Consider the following 21709-nt stretch of genomic DNA (forward strand, 5'->3'; position numbering starts at 1 on the left):
AAGATATCCTAAGCTCTTTGTTACATGGACTATGGCAGGCCAAGGCGAATAGTCTATTTGAATGTCAAATCATCAAATATATTTTGGATGAGTCCTGGACTGCCAAACTATCAAATTTTGGTTTTTTGGTTTCAATTGCACCTGGAGGAGACTTTTTTCAAAGTAATTCCATTGATGGAACCATTGGATACATATACCTAGAATATCTAGACACACAACGTGTCATCGAAAAGTGTGATGTTTATGGCTTTGGGGTTGAATTGGTGGAACTCTTAACAGGTCATCATCCCGTAGAAATGTTCCTAGGGTATATAAATTTGGTAGATTGCTTTGTTTTGTCAATGGAAGAGAATTGCATATTGCATATTGTTGATGATGTGGTGCAAAGTCAAGGAAGCAACGAAGATATTCAAGCATTCACTGAGCTTGCATTGAGATGCATCAAAAAGAAGGGAGATGAGAGGCCGGCCAAGAGAGAAGTAATGCTAGAGCTTAGGCAGATACAACACCTCATATGGTCAAAACAAAATAATGAAACTGGTTCAGCCCAAACACCGTTAAAGTCATGCAACTGAATTGTCATTGTTGGCATTAGAAGCCCATTTTATTGTCTACTAAGCTTGTAAACTTTAGCGTATTATTATATATTTGGGTAGGGGTTGGTTTCATTGGGATAGAAGCAACCACTGGCTGATCAAATTGCAAAATATGGTACTTGAGGACAATTTGCTTGACACATTATAATTCATTGCCGTATGATCTCCCTAATGCAGTTTTGTCAATAACTGAATTGTCTCCGGCAATAATTTCATTGGCATGTGGTCCAATTCTAGCTCAAATGTCCACACCACTGATTTGTACTCAATATTGTGTATATAAACACCTCTATGTAATGCATCAAATCAACATAGTGTAGCAAATAACATAGATCATGTTTTTTTTTTCTTAATCCTGTTTGTTTTTATCTTTATTTTTTTTCAAATAGTATAAGAGCCTATCAATCTATGGCAAGCCATTTACTGGTCTATGCCTCAATTGAAGCCTTCATTTTCAAATCAGAGTTTCTTTTACCACCAAACTCATAATAAACATGAACTAATCAAATCCACAATAAACCCCATTTTTTGTGCGTCAAAAAAACATTACCATTCACTCTATCTTGTGCAAATTCCATAGCAAGTATCTTCGTTGCCTTTCAAAGGTTCTTCATTTCAAATTCTAAAGTCAACTGGTCACCTCATCCAATTAGATGTTCAAACTTGTAATTAGGTTTCTTAATTTGATAAGTGGAACTTCAATTTGACAAAAAAAATCATTAAGAACAGCAATAGCACAAAATTTGGCCTAAGTCCTAATCTTAACGATTTTAATTCTTTGATTTATCCCAAATCTTGATGTTTTCTCCCAATTGGTGTTACCAAACCCTAAATAAATATCCCAATTACTTATTATTTTATCCAATTTGGTTACATCCTAACCGGATTGAAAAACCATAATTTTAATAANGTGTGGATTAACAACTGTTTTTTTCTTCTTCTTTATATATAAATTTTTTCTTATTGAATTATAAACTAAATACTTCAAATGAATATAATATTTTGGGATTCAACAAACAAATCAATATATATTTTTTTTGTATGTTAACAATTATTATTTTTTAATTTCCTTTCTTATTGAATTACAAACAATTTATAAAGACGGCTAAACTAAATACTTTAAACGAACATGATATTATGGGATTGAACAACAAATCAATATATATATATATATATATTTTTTTCTGTGGGTTAACAATTGGCTTTATTTTTTTATTTTTTATTGAAGTATAAATAGTTTTTAGAGAGCTAAACTAAATACTTCAAATGAACATAATATTTTGGGAGTCAACAATAAATAAATAAATAAACTATTTAAGAGGAACATGAAATTTTGAAAATGATCATACTTTTTTGAAATGAAATGTAAATATTGGGAGAGAAATTATAGAAGCAAAACTTTTTGATTCCTAAGGAGATGGGGATATATAAAAGAATAGATTTTACAACATGCAAAGCCTTTCACCTACACGCGGGAGGGTCAAGCCTAGGTCATAATATGTAAGGTAATAAATAGGATTGGGCTTTTTATAAGGTTTAGTTTATTTTTAAAAGGTAGTCCATTGTTTAGAGTAATTGTCAATAATAGCCCATATTTTATGTAACAGTAAAAATAAGTTAGTGTGATCTATTGGGTAACAGTTAAAAAAACTTAATGAAAGAGATTAAAAAAGTTAAATGCAAAATTAAAGCGCCACATGGCGAGAGCTTATGCACTCTCGCATAAGGTCTCTCCTTTTATATATATATTGATTGACTAGTCGTGGACCTACGTGATGCGTGTGAATAAATAATTATTTTGTAATTTTGATATAATGTATAATTTTATTTCCTAAATTTGTTGAAGATAATTTACTCTCACAAAAAATTAAACAATTTCTAAACTTGTTATGTTAAGTGGTCCATATTATTCTAAATTATGTTATAGTGCGTTATGTTTCATAATTTTTTTTTTTTTTTTTTACAACTAAGCTTTTTAAGTTTCAAATATATTATTCAAATTTCTCATTCTCTTAAAGGAGATTATCATTATAATCAAAACTCATTACAAAATTACACTTGATATTACTCAAATAATTGATAGGCACATGCAAATACCTAGCCAAGATTGTGTTTTGATATATATTCAAATTCTCACTTCTAAAATGACTAAGTATTAACTCAAAAAATAATTAAACAAAAGCTATAAGAGAGAGAGAGAGAGAGAGAGAGAGAGAGAGAGAGAGAGAGAGAGAGAAGAGAGAGAGGGAACTCAAAAAACACAACACCAAAAAGTATTAAACCAAAATAGAGTTATAAGAAATACAATGATTCATCAACTTAAAGTAAAGTTGCAAGAAAGAATAAAAAACAAAACAATCTTAATTAAGAACTCAAAAGGTGAAGCATAAAAATATTATTTCCCATATAATATTTATTGATATAATTTTGTACATAAACTATGTTAGAAATTTGACAAATTTTCTTAATATCCAAACTTTCTCTCTCTAATATCAAAAGCGTAGAAAATGTATATAAAAAATGGATAAGCCATAGAAAAAAAAATGAAACAACTACTTTCAAGATCTAAAATACAATAAATCCACATTTTTGAAGGAAAAAAAAAAAGGTTACCTTTAATACTTCAAATATAGAAAGCGTATCTCAAAATTTTATAAATTAAATGTTAGGAACCCGGTGGTTCCTAATGAGGATTGATGGGAATTATAGGGGAATGGATGGGGATTGTAGGGAAATTGACTTAATTCGAGGTAGTCACCCTCCATAGAGAAATAGAGAGATTAAGAGAGAGAGAGAGAGATATGCACTAATGCACTACAAATTGGTTTATTCTTCATTGATATCTCATATTGGATTACAATCATGTATTTATAGGAGACTAGCACTAATCTCATTGGCCCACATGGCCTCATCCTATTGGTTCTATTATTCCCCATGTGCATTAATAATTCCAACATGTGCTAAATGTGATTAACATGTCTTATCCTATTGGTTCTATTATTCCCCATGTGCATTAATAATTCCAACATGTGCTAAATGTGATTAACATGTTTAGAATTGTAACTAACTAACTAACTAAATCTCAATACACCAATGATTATCCATATGCTTATAACATTCCTAACATTTCCCTCCCCTTGAAAACACCTTGCCCACAAGGTGTTGTTGTGAAATAGCATCTTCATCAAAGGAGATCTTCCAATGGACCAATACTGTAGTGACATTTTGATCACCATATTCATGCATTTCTCTTTGACAAGCGATCCCGTGCATATGAAGGTTTCTTCTTCGTAGATCTTCAAAATTTGCTCGAATTCTTGAGCCTTCAATGGTTCTTCAATCTTCAAGGTCTCATTGGTTCTTTCAACCTTGAAATGTTCTTGTATCCTCAAGACCTCATTCGATTCTAGAACCATTAAAATTGTTGGCACTTGTATCTTGGATTCTTGGATCACCGACACTTGGATTGCCACTTCTTGAATCATAGACTCTTGAATGGAAGCCTCCATTGGTGCATCAAGAATGGGTTCTTGGAAGATCATCATCACCTTCTTTGTTGGTTCTTTCGACTGAACTTCAAGGGCAGTATGTACATGTACATCATCATCCACTTTGACACAAAAATCAACATCTCGGCTTGTAACAACAGTAGTAGATTCTTGGAACTTGATTTGTTCTTCGACTTTCATTGAATCAAGAGATTGTAACTCTTCTTCGAACATGTTTTCAAGATCCTCTTGCACTCTTGAAAGTTGTTCCTTCATGGCCATATTAGATTCAGCCAAGGCCTTCATCTTCTTTGAAATATCCTTGGATTCTTCTAAGGCTTTGTTCAACAATTCTTGTATTTTTTTCAAAAGTTTTCTTTCATCACAATTGCGCATCTCAAGATCAACGGCTCTGATACCATTTGTTAGGAACCCGGTGGTTCCTAATGGGGATTGATGGGAATTATAGGTGAATGGATGGGGATTGTAGGAAATTGACTTAATTCGAGGTAGTCACCCTCCATAGAGAAATAGAGAGATTAAGAAGAGAGAGAGAGAGAGATATGCACTAATGCACTAACAAATTGGTTTATTCTTCATTGATATTCATATTGGATTACAATCATGTATTTATAGAGACTAACTCTAATCTCATTGGCCACATGGCCTCATCCTATTGGTTCTATTATTCCCCATGTGCATTAATAATTCCAACATGTGCTAAATGTGATTAATATGCCTCATCCTATTGGTTCTATTATTCCCATGTGCATTAATAATTCCAACATGTGCTAAATGTGATTAACATGTTTAGAATTGTAACTAACTAACTAAATCTCAATACACCAATTATTATCCATATGCTTATAGCATTCCTAACATAAAAAAAAAAAAAAAAAAAAAAAACACAAAAATGTGAAAATTTTCCCAAACCAAACCCCTGCAAAACTATGATTCAAAACCTAAAAGGAATATATATATATATATATATCCAAATTTTCTCACCCTCATATCAAACAGAAAAAATGTATACAAACTCTTTTATAACCGAAATCCAAAGCCCAACAAAACCATGATTCAAAAGTTTAAAAATAAATAAGTAAATAAAATCTCATAAAAATCCAAATTTTCTCTCCTTAATATCAAAACACAAAAATGATATCTCAAAATTTTATAATCAAATAGAAAAAAAAATGAAAGAAATAAATTTCTACAAATTTGGCGAACTTCAGCTTGTCAATCACTTGCCACCTCGGATAGGCCATAGCTAATTGGAACAACAAAAGAAAAAAGAAATAAGGAATAGGTTAGGTACTAAATAAACTAAAAAGATCACAAATACTGAAATGCAAGGTGATTCCCTACTTCTATTCCCTAAGAAAAACTCTTTTTTTTTTTTTTTTTTTTTTTTTTTTTTTTTTTTTTGCAGTTCCTATTGTGCAACAATTCCTGAAGTGTCAATGCTCATCATGTTTGTCATAAAAGGAACTCAATTTGATTGATAGTGATAAAATCAAAAGAGAAATCAACGTTGGTATTGGATATTTTTCTTCTTCTATCACCCACTTTATGATCCTGTGATAAGTAGCATACATAGATTCAGTGCAAAATGCACCACTTCTCGTTGGAGTTTTAATGGTCATTGGATATTGACATATGCCAAAACCTTTAAATTTCTTAGTGATAATGATTTAGGGAAAACTATCACTACCACGAAAATTCTAGCAAGAAGATTCTTTAAAAAAAAAAACCAAGAATGACATTTCAATGTAATACATAAAGACCTGTACATTTCTTTGATGGACTTAAAGTAGCATTATATGAAAAAATTGTAGCAATGGAAAAAACAGCTCCAATGAAGCCTATTCATACGTAACTCAAAAGTATCAGTATCAACTCCTTTATTGCTTCTACAACTGCATTTAGTTTCCAATTATGAGCTCCAAGAGAGTGAGACTTGAATAAACTATAGTAGCTAGATCCACTACAATTCTTTTATTGTATTCTTCAGCATGGCTTTGAGAGTATTTTTGTTGGTTTATGGAACCAATGTTGTTGGTACTTGAGATCTTCGATGGCACATCACCAACAAAATTAACCGGGAAAACCTAAAAATATGCGGGATAAAAAAAAAGAAAAAAAGAAAAGAAAAGAAAAAGAACTAACTTGAGATGAACTTTCCAAATTTGCAAAAGTGGGGTAGAACAATTGCAAATATATGTAGGCAACAAATCAATTGTAAAAAAAAAAAAATTATAATAGTATATGAACAGTTTTCATAATTACTTGATTGGGGGGAGAGAGAGAAAGTCATAGAGTTGAAGGAAGTTTGAATTAAAAGTGAATTGAATTTACGTTAAAAAAAATTATAACAAGGTGGCAATTGAATGGTTTTCATGACTGCTTGATTGAAGAGAGGAGAGTCATAGAGTTGAAGGAAGTTTGAATTAAGGGTCAATTGAATTTATGGGAAAGAAAAAATTTAGGGAAACATTAATTGAGAGAGAGAGAGAGAGAGAGAGAGAGAGAGAGATATAATGTGATGGTGTAATAAATGGGAAAATGCTAATTGCAAAAGGAAGGAAAAAAGAAAAAGAAAAAGAAAAAAAAAACTAATGTGGCCGCTGATGTAGCTTAACAAGAGTGTAGTAAAAATAAATACTACGCTTCAGCTTTTAAATATGTATAGATATAGACAAATTGGAAAAAAAAAAAAAAACAAAAAAACAAAAAAAACAAAAACAAAAACAAAAACAAAAACAAAAACAAAAAAAAAAAAACAAAAAAAAAACAAAACAAGGGAAGTATTTTTCAAATACCTTTTCCAAAGAAGGCGTATGATCATGTACAAGAAAAAGATTGCATAGATGTATTACACAAACATAGAGTTGTCAAAGAAATTTGGAGGTGGAAGTCATAGGAGTAAAAAGCTTAGTGACATAGCAATGATCGATGATACTGATAGTTGTAATAGAGCAAGACTTAATAGGCCAATGGTACTAAACCTTAACCGTACTCGAGAACGCAGTTCAAATGATAAATGTTTACGATGATCAACCCCTTCACTTATAAATGTTTTTTTCTCACTCGGTTGTTGGGCTTAACGGTAATGTTTTTTCTTTTTGCTAAACTAATGGTGATGTTGCTACTACAACTACTATGCAAGAATTTGGGAGACATCTTCCCAACAAATGTCAGTGCCTCGGATGAGCATACAATTGAGCTTATAGGTACTAATTTAATAATTGTACTAATTCAGCAATTAGCTTGGTTAGAGTATCTATATGTATGGCTATGACATGCCTAAAAGTGTATTGAATCTTCGCTTAGGCTAAAGTATAGTCACCCTTGATGTACTCATAAAATATGATAGTGATGTACTCATGATAGTGATTAAAAAGAAATATTTTCTTTGACAGAGGTTTGATCAAAATAAATTCTTAAAATTACCCATGTGTTTTTCTTTTTGGTGTTTTGTTAAAGTTACATTAACACTTACAGTTTTTGCAAACTCAACTAACTAGGATTCGCAATTTTGAAGCCCTGTCTACCATATGACTTTTTTTTTTTTTCGACATGCATATCAATATTTGATAGACATAAGAGCACTGATTGGATTTACTTTACTTTTGAAAATATGTTGCAACATTTCATATTAGCTTTTTATTTATCTTAACCATGTAAGGAAATAATCAATAAAGGAGGAGCTTATGTTGTATGGTCATAAAAATAATTTCTTATATAATATTTTAAAATAAATTTATATCGTTCCCGTGCATCGCACAGGACATCAGCTAGTATATATTGTTGGGAAATTTAGACCCCAGTTGATAGAATTAATAAGTTTTAAACCCAAGTTGTTAATTAGATTTATTACGAATAAACTTTGTTAAAACAAACAAACATCAATATCATGTCAAAATCATGCAGCAAAAAAAGTAAATAAGATAAGATATGATGACCCAGGAAAACTAATGAAACCAACCAGTTTCACAGTAAAAAATCTGGGGGGAAACCTTCCCGAAAAGCAATTCACTATAGTAAAGAGAAGTTTCAGATCTAGTACAAAACCTTTGTCCCTAGACTCTACAATCCCCGTAGATGAACTCACAGCAAAAACCTTCTACTGCTTCAGAACCTCTGAACTCTTCAATATATGAACGCCACCCTTTTATGATACACGGAACCCAGTACGTGACTAATTTCTTTGCACGAATCCCAGTACGTGACTCACTCACCAACTTAAGGAAGAAGAATGTTGGCTGCAAAGTTCTTCACTTCATCAACAATGAAAATCAAGAAGCACTTGGTTACAAAACCCTAAGGCGTAAAGACGCAGTAGCTTCTTTCAAAGAGAATAAGGCATCGGTCACCTTTTACATATGTTCTCCTTGTATTCTCTTATGTGACGACCTCTAAAATAAGCCTTATATAGGTCTAGGATTGTGAGAAAAGAAACTCTACTCAAATACATAAGCCTGGCCCAAAAATAGAAATCTGAATTTCCGTAACCTCGACAGATAACAGGTGTCGAGCAGGTGTCAAGAAGGTGTTGAGGTTTAATGAATCTCAATAGATACAGCTATCGAGAAGGTATCGAGAAGGTGTCGAGGGGACAGAAGTTTTCTCGATCGATCGACCAGCTATCAAGAAGCTATCGAGATTGCGATAAGAATCACCTGAAGAGCTCGACAAATAGCCAGGTGTCAAAGAGGTGTCGAGCAGCTATCGAGCTTTAAAATTCAGCACTTTCTCATTTGATTCTTGGACAGACTTGCATGGCTTTAATACTTGAACTTGAAACAAGGTTTCTTGAAGTATTAAACACATCCTAGATCTACCAAAATACAAGTAAAGTACATTTTGTCAAAGGATTAGCCAACTACATAAAATATTGACATATGTTCCTAACAAGTGAACCACATATGTCCTAACATATATAAAAACAGAGACCTCATGTGAGAAAGCATGAGGTTCTGCCAAGTGGCACATTGTATGACATTCTTTTCATTTAGACTTCCACCTTATTTACATTTAGCATTTATGTCAAACTATTAAGTAATGACAAATGCATTTATTTAAATGTTTTTTTTTTAAAATGGGAAAACGCAAAATTTTTTATATATTTATAACTTATTGCTTTAAATTGATACGGATGGATCTAAAAAGTCATGGAAAATATAAGAATTAAGAAAACTTTTCAATTTTGTGCATAAAACTAACTACAACGCAGAATTGCAAGAGCCAGATTCAATGAATTAGGTAAATATTATTTGTCTCCACATTTGTCCAATATAAATCCTCATTTTCATTGGACTTAGAAATTAAATTCCATAATTTTTCTCACAATATCTTTGGTCTTCTTTTTGAGAGGTATGTTAATTTTCAAAATATTATGTTCATTTTAAATATTTTGTTTAGATTTTATGTATAGGTTTTTACTTATGTAGCATTGTAATGTATTTAGGCTTATTTTTTCATATTATGTGCCAACGTATATTTTGGATATTCCGTATGATGCATATACTTGGTAAGGATTTGTTTTTGGCTAATTTTAGTTCAATTAAAATTTGTAGGTGACAATGTGAACTGTGTGATTTGGTGACATTTCTTGGTTGAATGAATTAGAAGAATTTTCCCCCAATGTATTTAGTTTAAATTTAGTTTTAGTAGAAAACTTCATAGATTAACTGTGACTAACAATAATAGTATTCATAAAATCAATAAGACATAAATAATTTCTTACAAAATTGATCAAAATACGAGCTAGTAGTTCCAAAAGGCAGTAGGTAATAGGAGGTCATCTTGTTCCATTTTTAGCACGGGTTAGAGTAATGGCGGTTACATTTACATCACAGACACAAAATGAGAAGAAAGTTTCTTCTCTCTTCCTAGTTCCTCCTCCTTTTGAGGCCAAAGAATTAGACAACAAAACTCAGAAACACTTTTTTTCTTATTTTCAGAACACGAATACATCATTTCCAACCATGTAACAACTGTACGTGTCATTTTTGGAAAAAAAGGAATTTGGTATTTGAATAAAAAAGAATCGCAAAGTCATTCTGTCTATTTTTTTTTTATTTCTTTTATTTTTCAGAAGCCCATTCTGTCTAAATTGACTATATTCAATTGAAAGGTTATCGTCCTGAAATGGCAAAACCATTCTACTTTCCGTTATTGAAGGATGACCAATTATCTGTATCGTCCAAAGACACAGCAAAACTGAGTTATAAAGCAGAGTCTCTTTACTATCTCCAGTCACAAAATTTTATTCTTTGGTTTTGTGACTTGAGAGAGTTGATAGGGAAAAAAAAATGGCCCTTTCTTTTCTCCCCTCGCTTCTTTTATCCCTTGTTGTTTTCTTTCTTTTGCATACCACCACCAATGGCGCTAAAAAGGTAACAACATTTTGGTTTCTGATCAATGTTGTCATTCAAAGTTCTATGTTTTCTGTTTCCATGAAAAGGTTTTGATATTTTATGCATGTGAATAAAATTTCAAGTTCTAAATGTATGTCATTACCAGTATTGATCTGGGTATTTGATAGACTTCTATAACTGTTTCATCAATGGCCTCAATTTTTACTTCTTGGTGCAGTCTTATGTTGTGTACATGGGAGCACAATCGCATCTATTTGATGCTTCATTGCAAGAACTTGACACTGTGACGAATTCTCATTTAGACTTGCTTGGATCATTCGTAGGAAGGTATAAAATTTGATAACAGGCGTCCTGTATAACTTATGTTCCTATTTCTTTTTTCTTTTTGGTCAATGTTGAATAAAAATGACAACTTTGTTATTTATAAATTTCTTCCACAGTACTGTGAAGGCTAAGGATGCAATCATTTACTCTTATACAAGACATATCAATGGTTTTGCTGCAATGCTTGATGAGAAAGAAGCAGCAGAGATTGCAAGTGAGGAATACAATCTAATTCAGTTCTCTGGATTTTTATATTGATGGCTCTGTTTTCCTCTGTTTCTATCCCTGCTGCAAGCTAAATTTATGCAGTTGGGACCATGTCTGACAATGGCTGTGTTTTCACTTGCAGAGGATCCAAAAGTAATATCAGTCTTCCCAAACCTACCAAGAAAACTGCACACAACCCGGTCATGGGAATTTCTTGGGCTTACTAAGGATGGACAATGAAAGGGGAAAAATCTCTTAAGCCCAAGTAGACGGATCCATCGTTTGCACGGCCCTATATGGACGGACCTATTGTGAACGGGCCGGACACAGACGGGCTGAATTATGCTGGGCTAGATTGTCCATGGGCCTGTTGAGCCCCTAAGGAGGGATATTTTGGCCCATTCTCGTAAGAGCCCAAATAGAGTCCTTGCGCTAGTAGGACTTCGGAGATCTGGTATACTTGGTAAAAATCTTCCGCGTAAGGAGGAGACTTGTTCATCACGTTTTGGACTCCATAGGAAGAGTCCTATAAGGAAAAGACTTCCGCATCAAGGAAGGGATGTCAATCTCAAGCCACTATAAAAGCCCCAATACCCTCATAAGCCAAGGTACGCATAATTAACCCTCTCTAGCACTCTAGAGTTGTGAGCACTCTTTCTGACTTGACCTTCGGAGGGTATTTGGCCGGCACCACACCGGTGCTCTCTATTAGGTCCTCTTTTTTCTGTGCAGGTGTCGTCTCGAGGGTGCGAGCATTGTGCAACCCACTGTTGATATTTTCGGCATCATCAGACAAATTCCTGATTCATCAGCATGGAAAGCAGGGAGGTATGGTGAAGACGTAGTCATTGGAACCCTTGACACCGGTAAGTCTTATATTCTCTTTTACTTCAAGATTGATTGCTTTTTCCTTCCACAAAGTGTGAAGAAATACAAAAATGTTGCATGCACGTTTCTAGCCCAACTAACTTCTTTGTACAAGCCCTTAAAGTTGGCTATGATGAAAACCATATGCTTTGTATTACTGCTTTGACATGAACATATGTGACTCCAAACTCATTAGATCAATTATCAGGTCAATTTTGATATATTTCAAACCAACGTATGACGTTTCTTAGTTGATTTGACCAACCCAATTTTATATTTTTCAGATTGTAACGTGCTGAACTCATGTTACAAAATAATGTATACTAGAGATTCATGGCATGTTTGATTTTTAACAACCCATAGTACCATATATATATATATATATAATAAATATACCTTTTGTATTATGGTTGTAACTCTCTCTCTATTAATTCCTCCATTGCTTAGGTCATCCACATTCACTTATTCTTATCTTTGTTATCATTAACAACTTTCAACTGTTAGAATCACGAGAGAAATAAATCTCAATTATCCACACATATGCAATATGTTCACATGTATATATAAAAAATATTTGTGCAAATTTTCCTATGTTAATTGCTATTTTGTTTTGACATTTTATGGTGTACCCTCTTTTTTCAATGGGATTGTGCTAGGTGCTTGGCCGGAATCAAGAAGCTTCCAAGATACTGGGTTGGGTCCCGTCCCAGCCAAATGGCGTGGCATCTGTCAACCTGGCCATGAAGATGGAGTTCGTTGCAACAGGTCTTCTTTTTTCCCTCACTTATGCCAATTTTCTCTAACACCCCCCCCCCCCCCCCCCCCCCTCCCTCACTCTTGCCAATTTTCTCTAACAAATTTTGAATAGGAAATACCTCATCTGATTGTGTGTATTGCCTTAATGAGTTCATATTGAAAGAGTTTATGATTACTATCAAGAAGTTTATGTTGAAACCAAAAAAAGACAGTTTCGATTTGGATAACAGAAATGAGTTCATATTAACTTCGTGGGAATTATCATGTCTTAAATGCTTAAGTAAATTTTCGAAGCAAAGAACCACATGGAATGGCTTCTAATGTAATATGATTAGATAGAAATCACCCTCTAGTCGTTCTTGTTAAGTCAATCTGGTATTTGCTTGTATTACTACTAAGAAAGGCTTCCTTATACTCTATTCTCATATGTTCACATTTGAATATGGCCCGGCTTCACCCATTTTAATTGTTATGTATGCAGGAAGTTGATTGGAGCTCGGTACTTCAACAAAGGTTATGCAGCAGATTTAGGAACTCCTCTTAATAAATCCCTTAACTCTGCTCGTGATTTGGACGGCCATGGCTCCCATACCTTATCTACCGCGGGTGGTAACTTTGTACCCCACACTAGTATTCTTAACATTACCAATGGCACTGCATCAGGTGGATCACCAAGAGCCCGTGTGGCCGCCTACAAGGTCTGCTGGCCAGTCCCCAATACGGATGGTGTGTGCTATGATGCAGATATCATGGCTGCCGTTGATGCTGCAATAAGTGATGGTGTTGATGTGCTCTCAATGTCTATTGCTGGCGCTGGTGGCATTGAATTTTTCAGGGATGGGATATCAATAAGTTCCTTCCATGCTGTTAAGAATAATATTGCTGTGGTTTGCTCAGCGGGCAATGATGGACCAACTCCGGAGACTCTATCAAATGTGTCTCCATGGATTTTAACAGTTGGGGCTAGTACAACAGACAGGAATTTTGCTAACTATGTTTCTCTTGGCGACAAGAAGCAAATCGAGGTATTGTGTATCTTATTTTTCACAGTTCATGCATAAAAATATTCAAGGGATTAGTTTCAGTATGCATATAACACGAAAGTGAGTTGTGGCTAGCTAAGTTCTAAGCTGTTCGCTTATTCAGCTATGCCCTTAACATTGAATCTCCAACAATTAGATGATTCTTAATACTAAAGTGCTTTGCCCTTGGCATTGCAGTTGGAATAGGTGGGAGTTCAATCCTACCATTTTTTTTCCCATATAATGCATATTCAAGAGAGCATTATTGATAAACTAGTTCTGGAAAGACCAGGAATTTTTTTTAAATTCTTTCAAATGCAACTTTTGATATATAAGTTATCTTTATTCATAGCATGAAAAACAATTGTAGTGACATTCCTAATTTTCATTGTTAGGGAATAAGTCTTTCAGCTTCAGGCGTACCAGGTGGAAAGTTCTATCCATTGATCAGTGCTGCAAATGGTAATTATGCAAACACATCCACCACATCCGCGTAAGCACAACCACTCCATGTCCTCAATCTAACGCAAACATAATTTTGTAATATCAAGTTGTATGATTACCTTTCCTCAATTCTCTACCATTTTTTTTTCCCAATCTTTCCTGGTAGTCTACTTTGTTTTGCTGGAAGTCTTGATCCCAAAAAGGTAAAAGGCAAGGTTGTGTTGTGTCTACGAGGGGAGAATGCAAGAGTTGAAAAGGGCAGTGAGTGTCTTAGGGCAGGTGCTGTAGGTATGATATTGGCTAATAATGTGACTGATGGGAATGATCTTTCAGCTGATCCTCATGTGCTACCTGCTTCACATATCAACTACACTGACGGCCAAATCATATTTGCTTACCTTAATAGAACCAAGTACTCATCTTTTTCACTTCTTACAGTCATTTTTGAACTAGTTAGACACAAGATTATTTTCTAACAAATTATAATTGTTACAAATGGATATTTCTTTGTAATAGGAACCCCACTGCTTCCGTTACTGATGTAAAGACACTATTAGGAGTAAAGCCAGCACCATTTATGGCTGCATTCTCGTCTAGGGGACCCAGTACCATTGAGCCAACAATTCTCAAGGTCTGCTAAGCAATTCAATCTTCAACATTCTTCTTTTTTTTCATTCTTCTTTTTTTTTTTTGGCATTATTTTCAAGTATGCATCATGTGCAGATTCTCTTATGTGCTTAACTCTTTGTGTTAATTGCAGCCTGATATCACTGCACCAGGAGTGAGCATACTTGCTGCTTACACCGAAGCAGCAAGTCCCACTGGATTAGATAATGACAAACGCCGGTTTCCTTACTCTGTACTCTCTGGCACTTCCATGTCATGTCCTCATGTTGCTGGCATTGTTGGCCTTCTCAAAACACGGTACCCTCACTGGAGTCCATCAGCTATCAAATCTGCAATCATGACTACAGGTAAACATTCTCTTTAAGTTCATATTGCAAATCCTTCGTGCTGTGAAGTCAGAGAAGTGTCACACATTCTTCTTCACCACCTCTAATCTTTCCATTTCCATTTTCAACTCCAGCAAAAACCCAAGATAACACCAGGAAGTCAATTCTGGACTCATCCACTGTCGAAGCTACACCATTTGCCTATGGTTCAGGAATTTTTGGGTGGGCCATTTGGTCCCTCTCGATCTCCTAGGCTTTGCCTATGAATTCGATGGGATTTAAACCCTGTATTCCTGTAACATCTACTCCTTGACAAATGACATGTACTCATCATCGTTAGGCTAAGAAGGATTCAAACTTAAAAGTTTTTTTTTTTTTTTTAATGTTAACTTAAGTTTTTAATTACTATAGATTTTAACTTTTTATTTTGTGGATAGAATACAATAGATTTTACTTGTTAAACTAAACTTTTTTTTTTTTTGAGAGGGATTGTTAAACTAAACTTGAACCTACAGTTTCTCAAAAAAAAAAACTATAACCCACATTTTATATACCATGTTGAACCAACTCAAGATTCTTCAATGTTGAAGTTCACAGTTGAAACCAACTCTTTGAACATAGCTGTGAATTTGAATGAAATGAGGTGTACCTCATATTTGCCGTAATCTAATCTTGGAATGTTGAAAACCCATTTGAAAAATCATCATCAATATATATCTATATCGATCTAAAAGCTGAAGCATTGCATTTATTGTTGCTATATTCCAGTTGAGTCACATCAGCGTCCACGTCATTATCCTATTTCTTTCTAATTTTTTTATAATAATTTTTTAACATTTATTCATTTTTTAAATATTTAAACTTTCTCTAACCTTTCTCCCTCCCTTATCTTTTCATCTCTCCACTACCTTTTACTTTAATATTACATTTCATCTTCCCTTATTTTGTCTCTTTTTATTCACACTCTTTTACTATAAATTTGACATTCTTTCTTTCATTCATTCTTCGCGTAGTTTTTCCTCACAAAAAAGGTTATTTCTCTCTCTCTCTCTCTCTCTCTCTCTCTCTCTCTCTCTCACAATTTTTTTGTTGATTTTTTATTTTTCTTGCATCTCTGCTTTAGTATAATTGTGGTTTGTCATGAAATATCAAATCTCAACTTATATTCAAAGTACGACCAAAACTGTAACTTTACTTTCTGGTATTAGCAGTAACAACGTTGCTAATTGCTTCTGTTATGAATTCTAGGCGATGATTGCTAAGATTTTGATTACACCATGACGAGTATTTGGTCTAACTTTGGTGGCCTTTCTATAAAGGTTCTTGAAAATTTTCTCTTAATTACATATATGAATCTGCTCCACTATCTGCTTAAAATGGATTTTGGCCATTTGCTTATCATCATGTACATAAATTATTGTTGACTCATTTCATCCACATCCTTTTCAAGGCAAAATAAGTCATAATTCAAAAAATAAATAAATAAATAAATAAATCATAATTATCCGAAATTAGTTCTCTTTTATTTTTTGTATGTAATCTATATCTATATCTATATATTACTAAAAGTAGAAGCGTAGCATTTAATGCTGCTACTCTCATGTTGCATCGCATCAGCTGCCATATCATTTTTAAAAAAAATAGAATTTGTCCTTTAATTTTAAAATGGTTTTTACAATTTTCTGCCCTATAAATATCAACCCTATAAGTGCAGTCCACTACTTATTTATTTACTTCCACTACAATTAATCCAACCCACCTCTTATTTATTTAGTTCCACTATCAAGCCCAACTCAAAGCCTTTTCAATTCAGCTTAAAGGAAAAAAATAAAAATAAAAACATTGAAACCGGTTTTGTGTAAGCCTTTTCAACTTAAAGGAAGGAAAAAAAAAAAAAAAACGTGTAAGCCTTCAGGGTTTTGCGTGACCAAATAGAAACGTGAGGAGACAGAGAGTTTGAAGATTGTAACGTGGAGGGAAGCTTAAAGGGAGGGGAAAAAAAAAAGGTTGAAGCCTTCAGGTATTGCGTGAGAAAACAGAGAGTTTGAAAGCTACCCACCTTCCTGCTCTACCGTTTCGTAGTAACAGCTACCTATCTGATTTCCTTCCTTCTTGTTTTCCTTTCCACACGGTGTATAAATACTGATAGTGTAAGGTTGAATTTAATCAACCATCTAATTGGCTCTATTCCGTGACCAATTTGCTTGTAATTTAGCACTTAGTAACCCTGTATTTAGGTGGGAAAATTGTAAGGGTAGTGTGTGAGAAGATGTGAAGAAAAGCTCAAGAGTGTGCAAAAAAAAAAAAAAAAAAAAAAACGTGTAAGCCTTCAAGGTTTTGCATGACCAAATAGAAACGTGAGGAGACAGAGAGTTTGAAGATTGTAACGTGGAGGGAAGCTTAAAGGGAGGGGAAAAAAAAAAGGTTGAAGCCTTCAGGTATTGCATGAGAAAACAGAGAGTTTGAAAGCTACCCACCTTCCTGCTCTACCGTTTCGTAGTAACGGCTACCTATCTGATTTCCTTCCTTCCTATTTTCCTTTCCACACAGTGTATAAATACTGACAGTGTAAGGTTGAATTTAATCAACCATCTAATTGGCTTTATTCTGTGACCAATTTGCTTGTAATTTAGCACTTAGTAACCCTGTATTTAGGTGGGAAAATTGTAAGGGTAGTGTGTGAAAAGATGTGAAGAAAAGTTCAAGAGTGTGCAAGAAAAACAGAGTCTCGCGACTAGGACTCGCGGGTGGTTCGCGACTAGCAAGCTGCGAAAGGCAGTCACGTGAGAGGCACACTGGAAAGCTGAAGAGTCGCACCAGCTGTCACGCTACAGGACAAAAGTTCCAGTCTGGCCAGGCCGTTACGTCGCAACTTGATTTCGCGACTTGGCCAAGCCGCGAGATCAAGTCGCCAACTTGCGTTGTTTGGCAAAAACTGACGTTTTGCATTCCCTTCTCACCCTACTATATATACACCCTTATACCCATCATATTGAGAGAGCTTCCAGAGAGAATTTTGTGAGAGAAAACCCTAGAGAAATACAAGATTGATTCATCCCCAATCTTCATCTAAAGAGACTCTACAAATTCCTCTACTCTCTTCCTCTCCATTGTCATACCCTTGAGAGGTCATTTACCAAACCCTTGTCTCACCACACCTACGTCTATGAGAAGGTCCATTTAGTGCTTTGGGAAGCAGTTTGGAAAGGAACCAATATACATTGGTTGATGCTATGGTCAAGAAGCGGAATCCGGGAAGCTAGAGAAGAAATAGGTTCGGCGTAACCTCGTTGGAGCAAGAAGCTTGGAGGGCTTAGGTACTTGGGTATATTAGACTTAGAGGGTCTTTTGCTGTTCATGTATCCCAACTACATTCTTTAGTGGATTATTTGACCGCTTGGAAGGCGGCGGAGAGGTTTTACGCTGAGGACTTCGGTTTCCTCTTCGATAACACATCGTGTGTTGTTCGTGTGTTTGCATCTCTCTTTCTTTTATCTTTGCCTTATATTTACTGATGTGGATGTGTTTATATTTGGCTTAGATTGATTTATCAATTCTGTTATAAGCTTGTTATCATATTCCGCACATTGATTGTTTGATATATAGCTTGAATTGGTATTTTGTTTCTGGGGGTCTAAACGTTCAAGGGTGTTTCATACCCATATTGAACTTTCAGACAGAACTTGCCTGCTTAGGTTGAGGTATCTCTACATCTCAATTCTATTTTTCTTTTTTTTTGGTGCAAAACTTTTATGCTCTGTTTGCATTAATATGAGACCCTTTTTTTTTCATTTGTTTGTGTTTGTGTTTATATTAGACGAGCATCCTTGGCACGCCATTGATGTGTTTGTGAGATTGCCTGAATGTCGTTTCAAAAATAAAAGGAGCTGTTTATGTTGCACAATAGTGCTATAACTTAACAACCAACAAAACTATTTTATTTTACCTTGGTTTATTTGGTCTGAGGTCTCATTCTTTTAATATGTTGTGGCTTATTGGAAGAATGTAAGACTCTGAAGTAGTGAAGTATAAAGTGTTGGTGGTAGGTAGTTCAAATTCTTGAAGGAGTGATGCAAGTGAACGTGCCTGAAATTCCCCTATATTTCCAACTTCTTTCAGAAAATCCAATGGTAGCAGTCGTTTCTCAAGAGATTGAGACTTCTTCAAGTTCATATTGATGGGCACAAGGTATTGTCTTAACTCTATCTTTACAATCAGTGCACTCTTTGTAGTCAAAATAATGCATATCTTTCCTTTTATCTACTGCAAACTATAATAAATGGATTCCACTGTTGTTAGAAGCTAAGGAGCCGTGCATAAAAACAAATGTAATTTCGACCATCATGGTTGCCAAAAGCAATAAAGTGTGACTCTTTGTTTCCCTTTTGGTGGCCATTTTTCGTTGGAGACTCTGTTTTTTGTCTTCTGTTTTGTACCTGGTATCCAAAAAAAATAAAAATAAAAATAAAAAATGTGGCCAAGTGCATGTAGGTGTCTCTACCTGTGAGGCTGTGACAATTTATTTGTTGTGTATTTGTTGAAAGATCCATGAGAAAACGTGTGAATGTTATTTTAGTACAATTGGTTGAAGAGGAACTTAAAAAAAAAAAAAATTTAAATATAATATTTTTGATAATGAAAGATAATTTTAATAAAATATAAACAGTCACTAGGCAGCTCATTATCGATTTTTTAGACCATTTCTAACGTACCATTCTTTCTTCTATTTTGCATGAAATCTGCAAATGATTTTCCTCATCTTTGCAATCAATCTTTCACCAAACTCTTTGGTCAAACCCAAAATTTTCAATGTTATATCCCAACTTTCATTAAATAAAGAATTTATCATAACACAGTAAAAGCTCTGAGAGCTCCCAAAACCATGCTGATCATCAATTTATTCACTTCCATAGTACATTAGCTCCAGAATATTAATATTAATATTCAAAACATTACAATAGAATTGAAAGAATGTTCATAATACCCAAAAAAATTCAAAATTGCGTCCATTGTATAATACATCATTTAGATTGATATCCACTTCCAACAATTGATATTAGATCGTACTTCAATATCATGATTGTATAACATGGATTGGGTTTTAGAATCAAAGCAAATTGTTTTCGATGTTTCAATTTTTGCAATAATTTTTCTGCATAATTCTACATAATTTTATTGCATAATCCTTGGCATGCCATTGATGTGTTTGTGAGATTGTCTGAATGTCATTTCAAAAATAAAAGAAGTTGTCTATGTTGCTCAATAGTGCTATAACTTAACAGCCAAAAACACTATTTTATTTTACCTTGGTTTAGTGAAGTATAAAGTGTTGGTGGCATGTCTCAAATCACCTTCCAATGTATTTCAAAATGTAAGACCCCATTTCTTGAATTGATCAGATTGTACTTCTCATTGATGCATTCATTTTATACTACACCATTTAGATTGATATCCACTTCCAACAATTGATATTAGATCTGCATAATTTTCCTGCATATGTCTCCATCAAAGTCCCTCGAACGGTGCCTTGAGCTGTAAACAGTGTGTCTTAGTCATTTTTAGCCTTGAGATGTATCCCAAATTATTTATTGAGTTGTTTGGAAAATTCTTTGGATCTTGTGATATTTTTTCCTAATGGGCATGTTCTAAACTATTGTAGGTACGATATTTTCATCAAATTGAGAAGTTTAAATTAATTGCAGACTTTTTAAAAATCTATGCCTCTTATGTCATTTCACTACTATTTAAGCACGATAAGCTAAGGAAAAAGAAATCAACGTTAAGATTAGTGTGTAGGACATTTTTTAGTAACCATGCCAATGCCTTAGAACATGGTTAGTTAATTATTTCTTAAATGTAACCTTATATACCTAAGTTCAATAATTTAGTTGATTCTCAAAAAAGTTTAGTAATTTAGTCTTCTTGTGAGGTCCATTTTGTGAAATAATTGCTACCAAAGGCCAAGCTTCAAAACATGGTTATATACATAATACATTTCAAAGTACAAAAAAACAAAACTGGTATTGCTTTGGGTTTTTTGTCAATTGATCTCATGCAAAAGAAAGGTGCAGTTGGAAAATCAATTGTAGAGCGATATGTTATTTAATGAATTTTTTACCCAAATTCACATGCTTGATTAAAATTTCAGACTATTTAATTGCACCCTATACAAAGGGAGATCAAAATAGGTAGTGGAAGGTTTTAACACAAAGTGAGTGCTTCAAAAGCAATGACTAGGCTTATTACCATCCAGTCATAAACTTTTTGGAAACCCAACTCTGAAGGACGGAACAGCATGCCTGAAAAGTGATTGGAGGGAGAGGAAGCTCAATTAAAAATAATTCAACTTATTTTAGAAATTGCAAGGAAAACAACTAGGCTACTCAACATTGGTTTGTAAGTTCTGAATTACCCTTACCCTTACAGTTTCAATCTCATTTAATGAGCAACTTCATTGATTATGAAAACTAAGTTTTCAGTGTGGTGGTACTAATTGAAGTTTTCTAGAAGATGACAAGGTTGGTTGGATATCCAAGTTGTTTAGAGAGCTTGGTGGTTGCAGGCATTAGAAAATTAATTGATGTGGATTCCATCGATTCCCATATTTGCTAGGTGCTTAGCATGTTTGACTGGATTGCAATGCCTAGACCATGTCTCAAAAGATATTTACTT

At 34.0% G+C, this 21709-nt stretch overlaps 1 protein-coding gene across 1 annotated transcript; it reads left to right on the plus strand.

Moving 5' to 3' along the window:
- Positions 1 to 10344: 10344 nt before the first annotated feature.
- Positions 10345 to 15290, plus strand: LOC112020020 (subtilisin-like protease SBT5.4). Its single transcript, XM_065777280.1, has 12 exons — positions 10345 to 10482; positions 10682 to 10791; positions 10905 to 11002; positions 11138 to 11227; positions 11787 to 11861; positions 12519 to 12627; positions 13100 to 13643; positions 14036 to 14133; positions 14251 to 14496; positions 14601 to 14715; positions 14845 to 15058; positions 15172 to 15290. The coding sequence occupies exons 1-12, from the start codon at positions 10399 to 10401 to the stop codon at positions 15288 to 15290; spliced, it is 1902 nt and encodes a 633-aa protein (XP_065633352.1). The 5' UTR covers positions 10345 to 10398.
- Positions 15291 to 21709: the final 6419 nt, after the last annotated feature.

The sequence above is a fragment of the Quercus suber genome, unplaced genomic scaffold (genome assembly GCF_002906115.3).
Source record: "Quercus suber isolate HL8 unplaced genomic scaffold, Cork oak 2.0 scaffold_152, whole genome shotgun sequence".
Classification (NCBI taxonomy): domain Eukaryota; kingdom Viridiplantae; phylum Streptophyta; class Magnoliopsida; order Fagales; family Fagaceae; genus Quercus; species Quercus suber.

What these genes read in the sequence shown, in the direction of transcription:
- LOC112020020 (XM_065777280.1), top strand. Translation starts at nt 10,399, where the DNA reads ATGGCCCTTTCTTTTCTCCCCTCGCTTCTTTTATCCCTTGTTGTTTTC. An exon ending in CTTGGATCATTCGTAGGAAG is followed by an intron (nt 10,792 to 10,904) that starts GTATAAAATTTG and finishes TTTCTTCCACAG; the next exon opens with TACTGTGAAGGCTAAGGATG. An exon ending in TTGAGCCAACAATTCTCAAG is followed by an intron (nt 14,716 to 14,844) that starts GTCTGCTAAGCA and finishes TGTTAATTGCAG; the next exon opens with CCTGATATCACTGCACCAGG.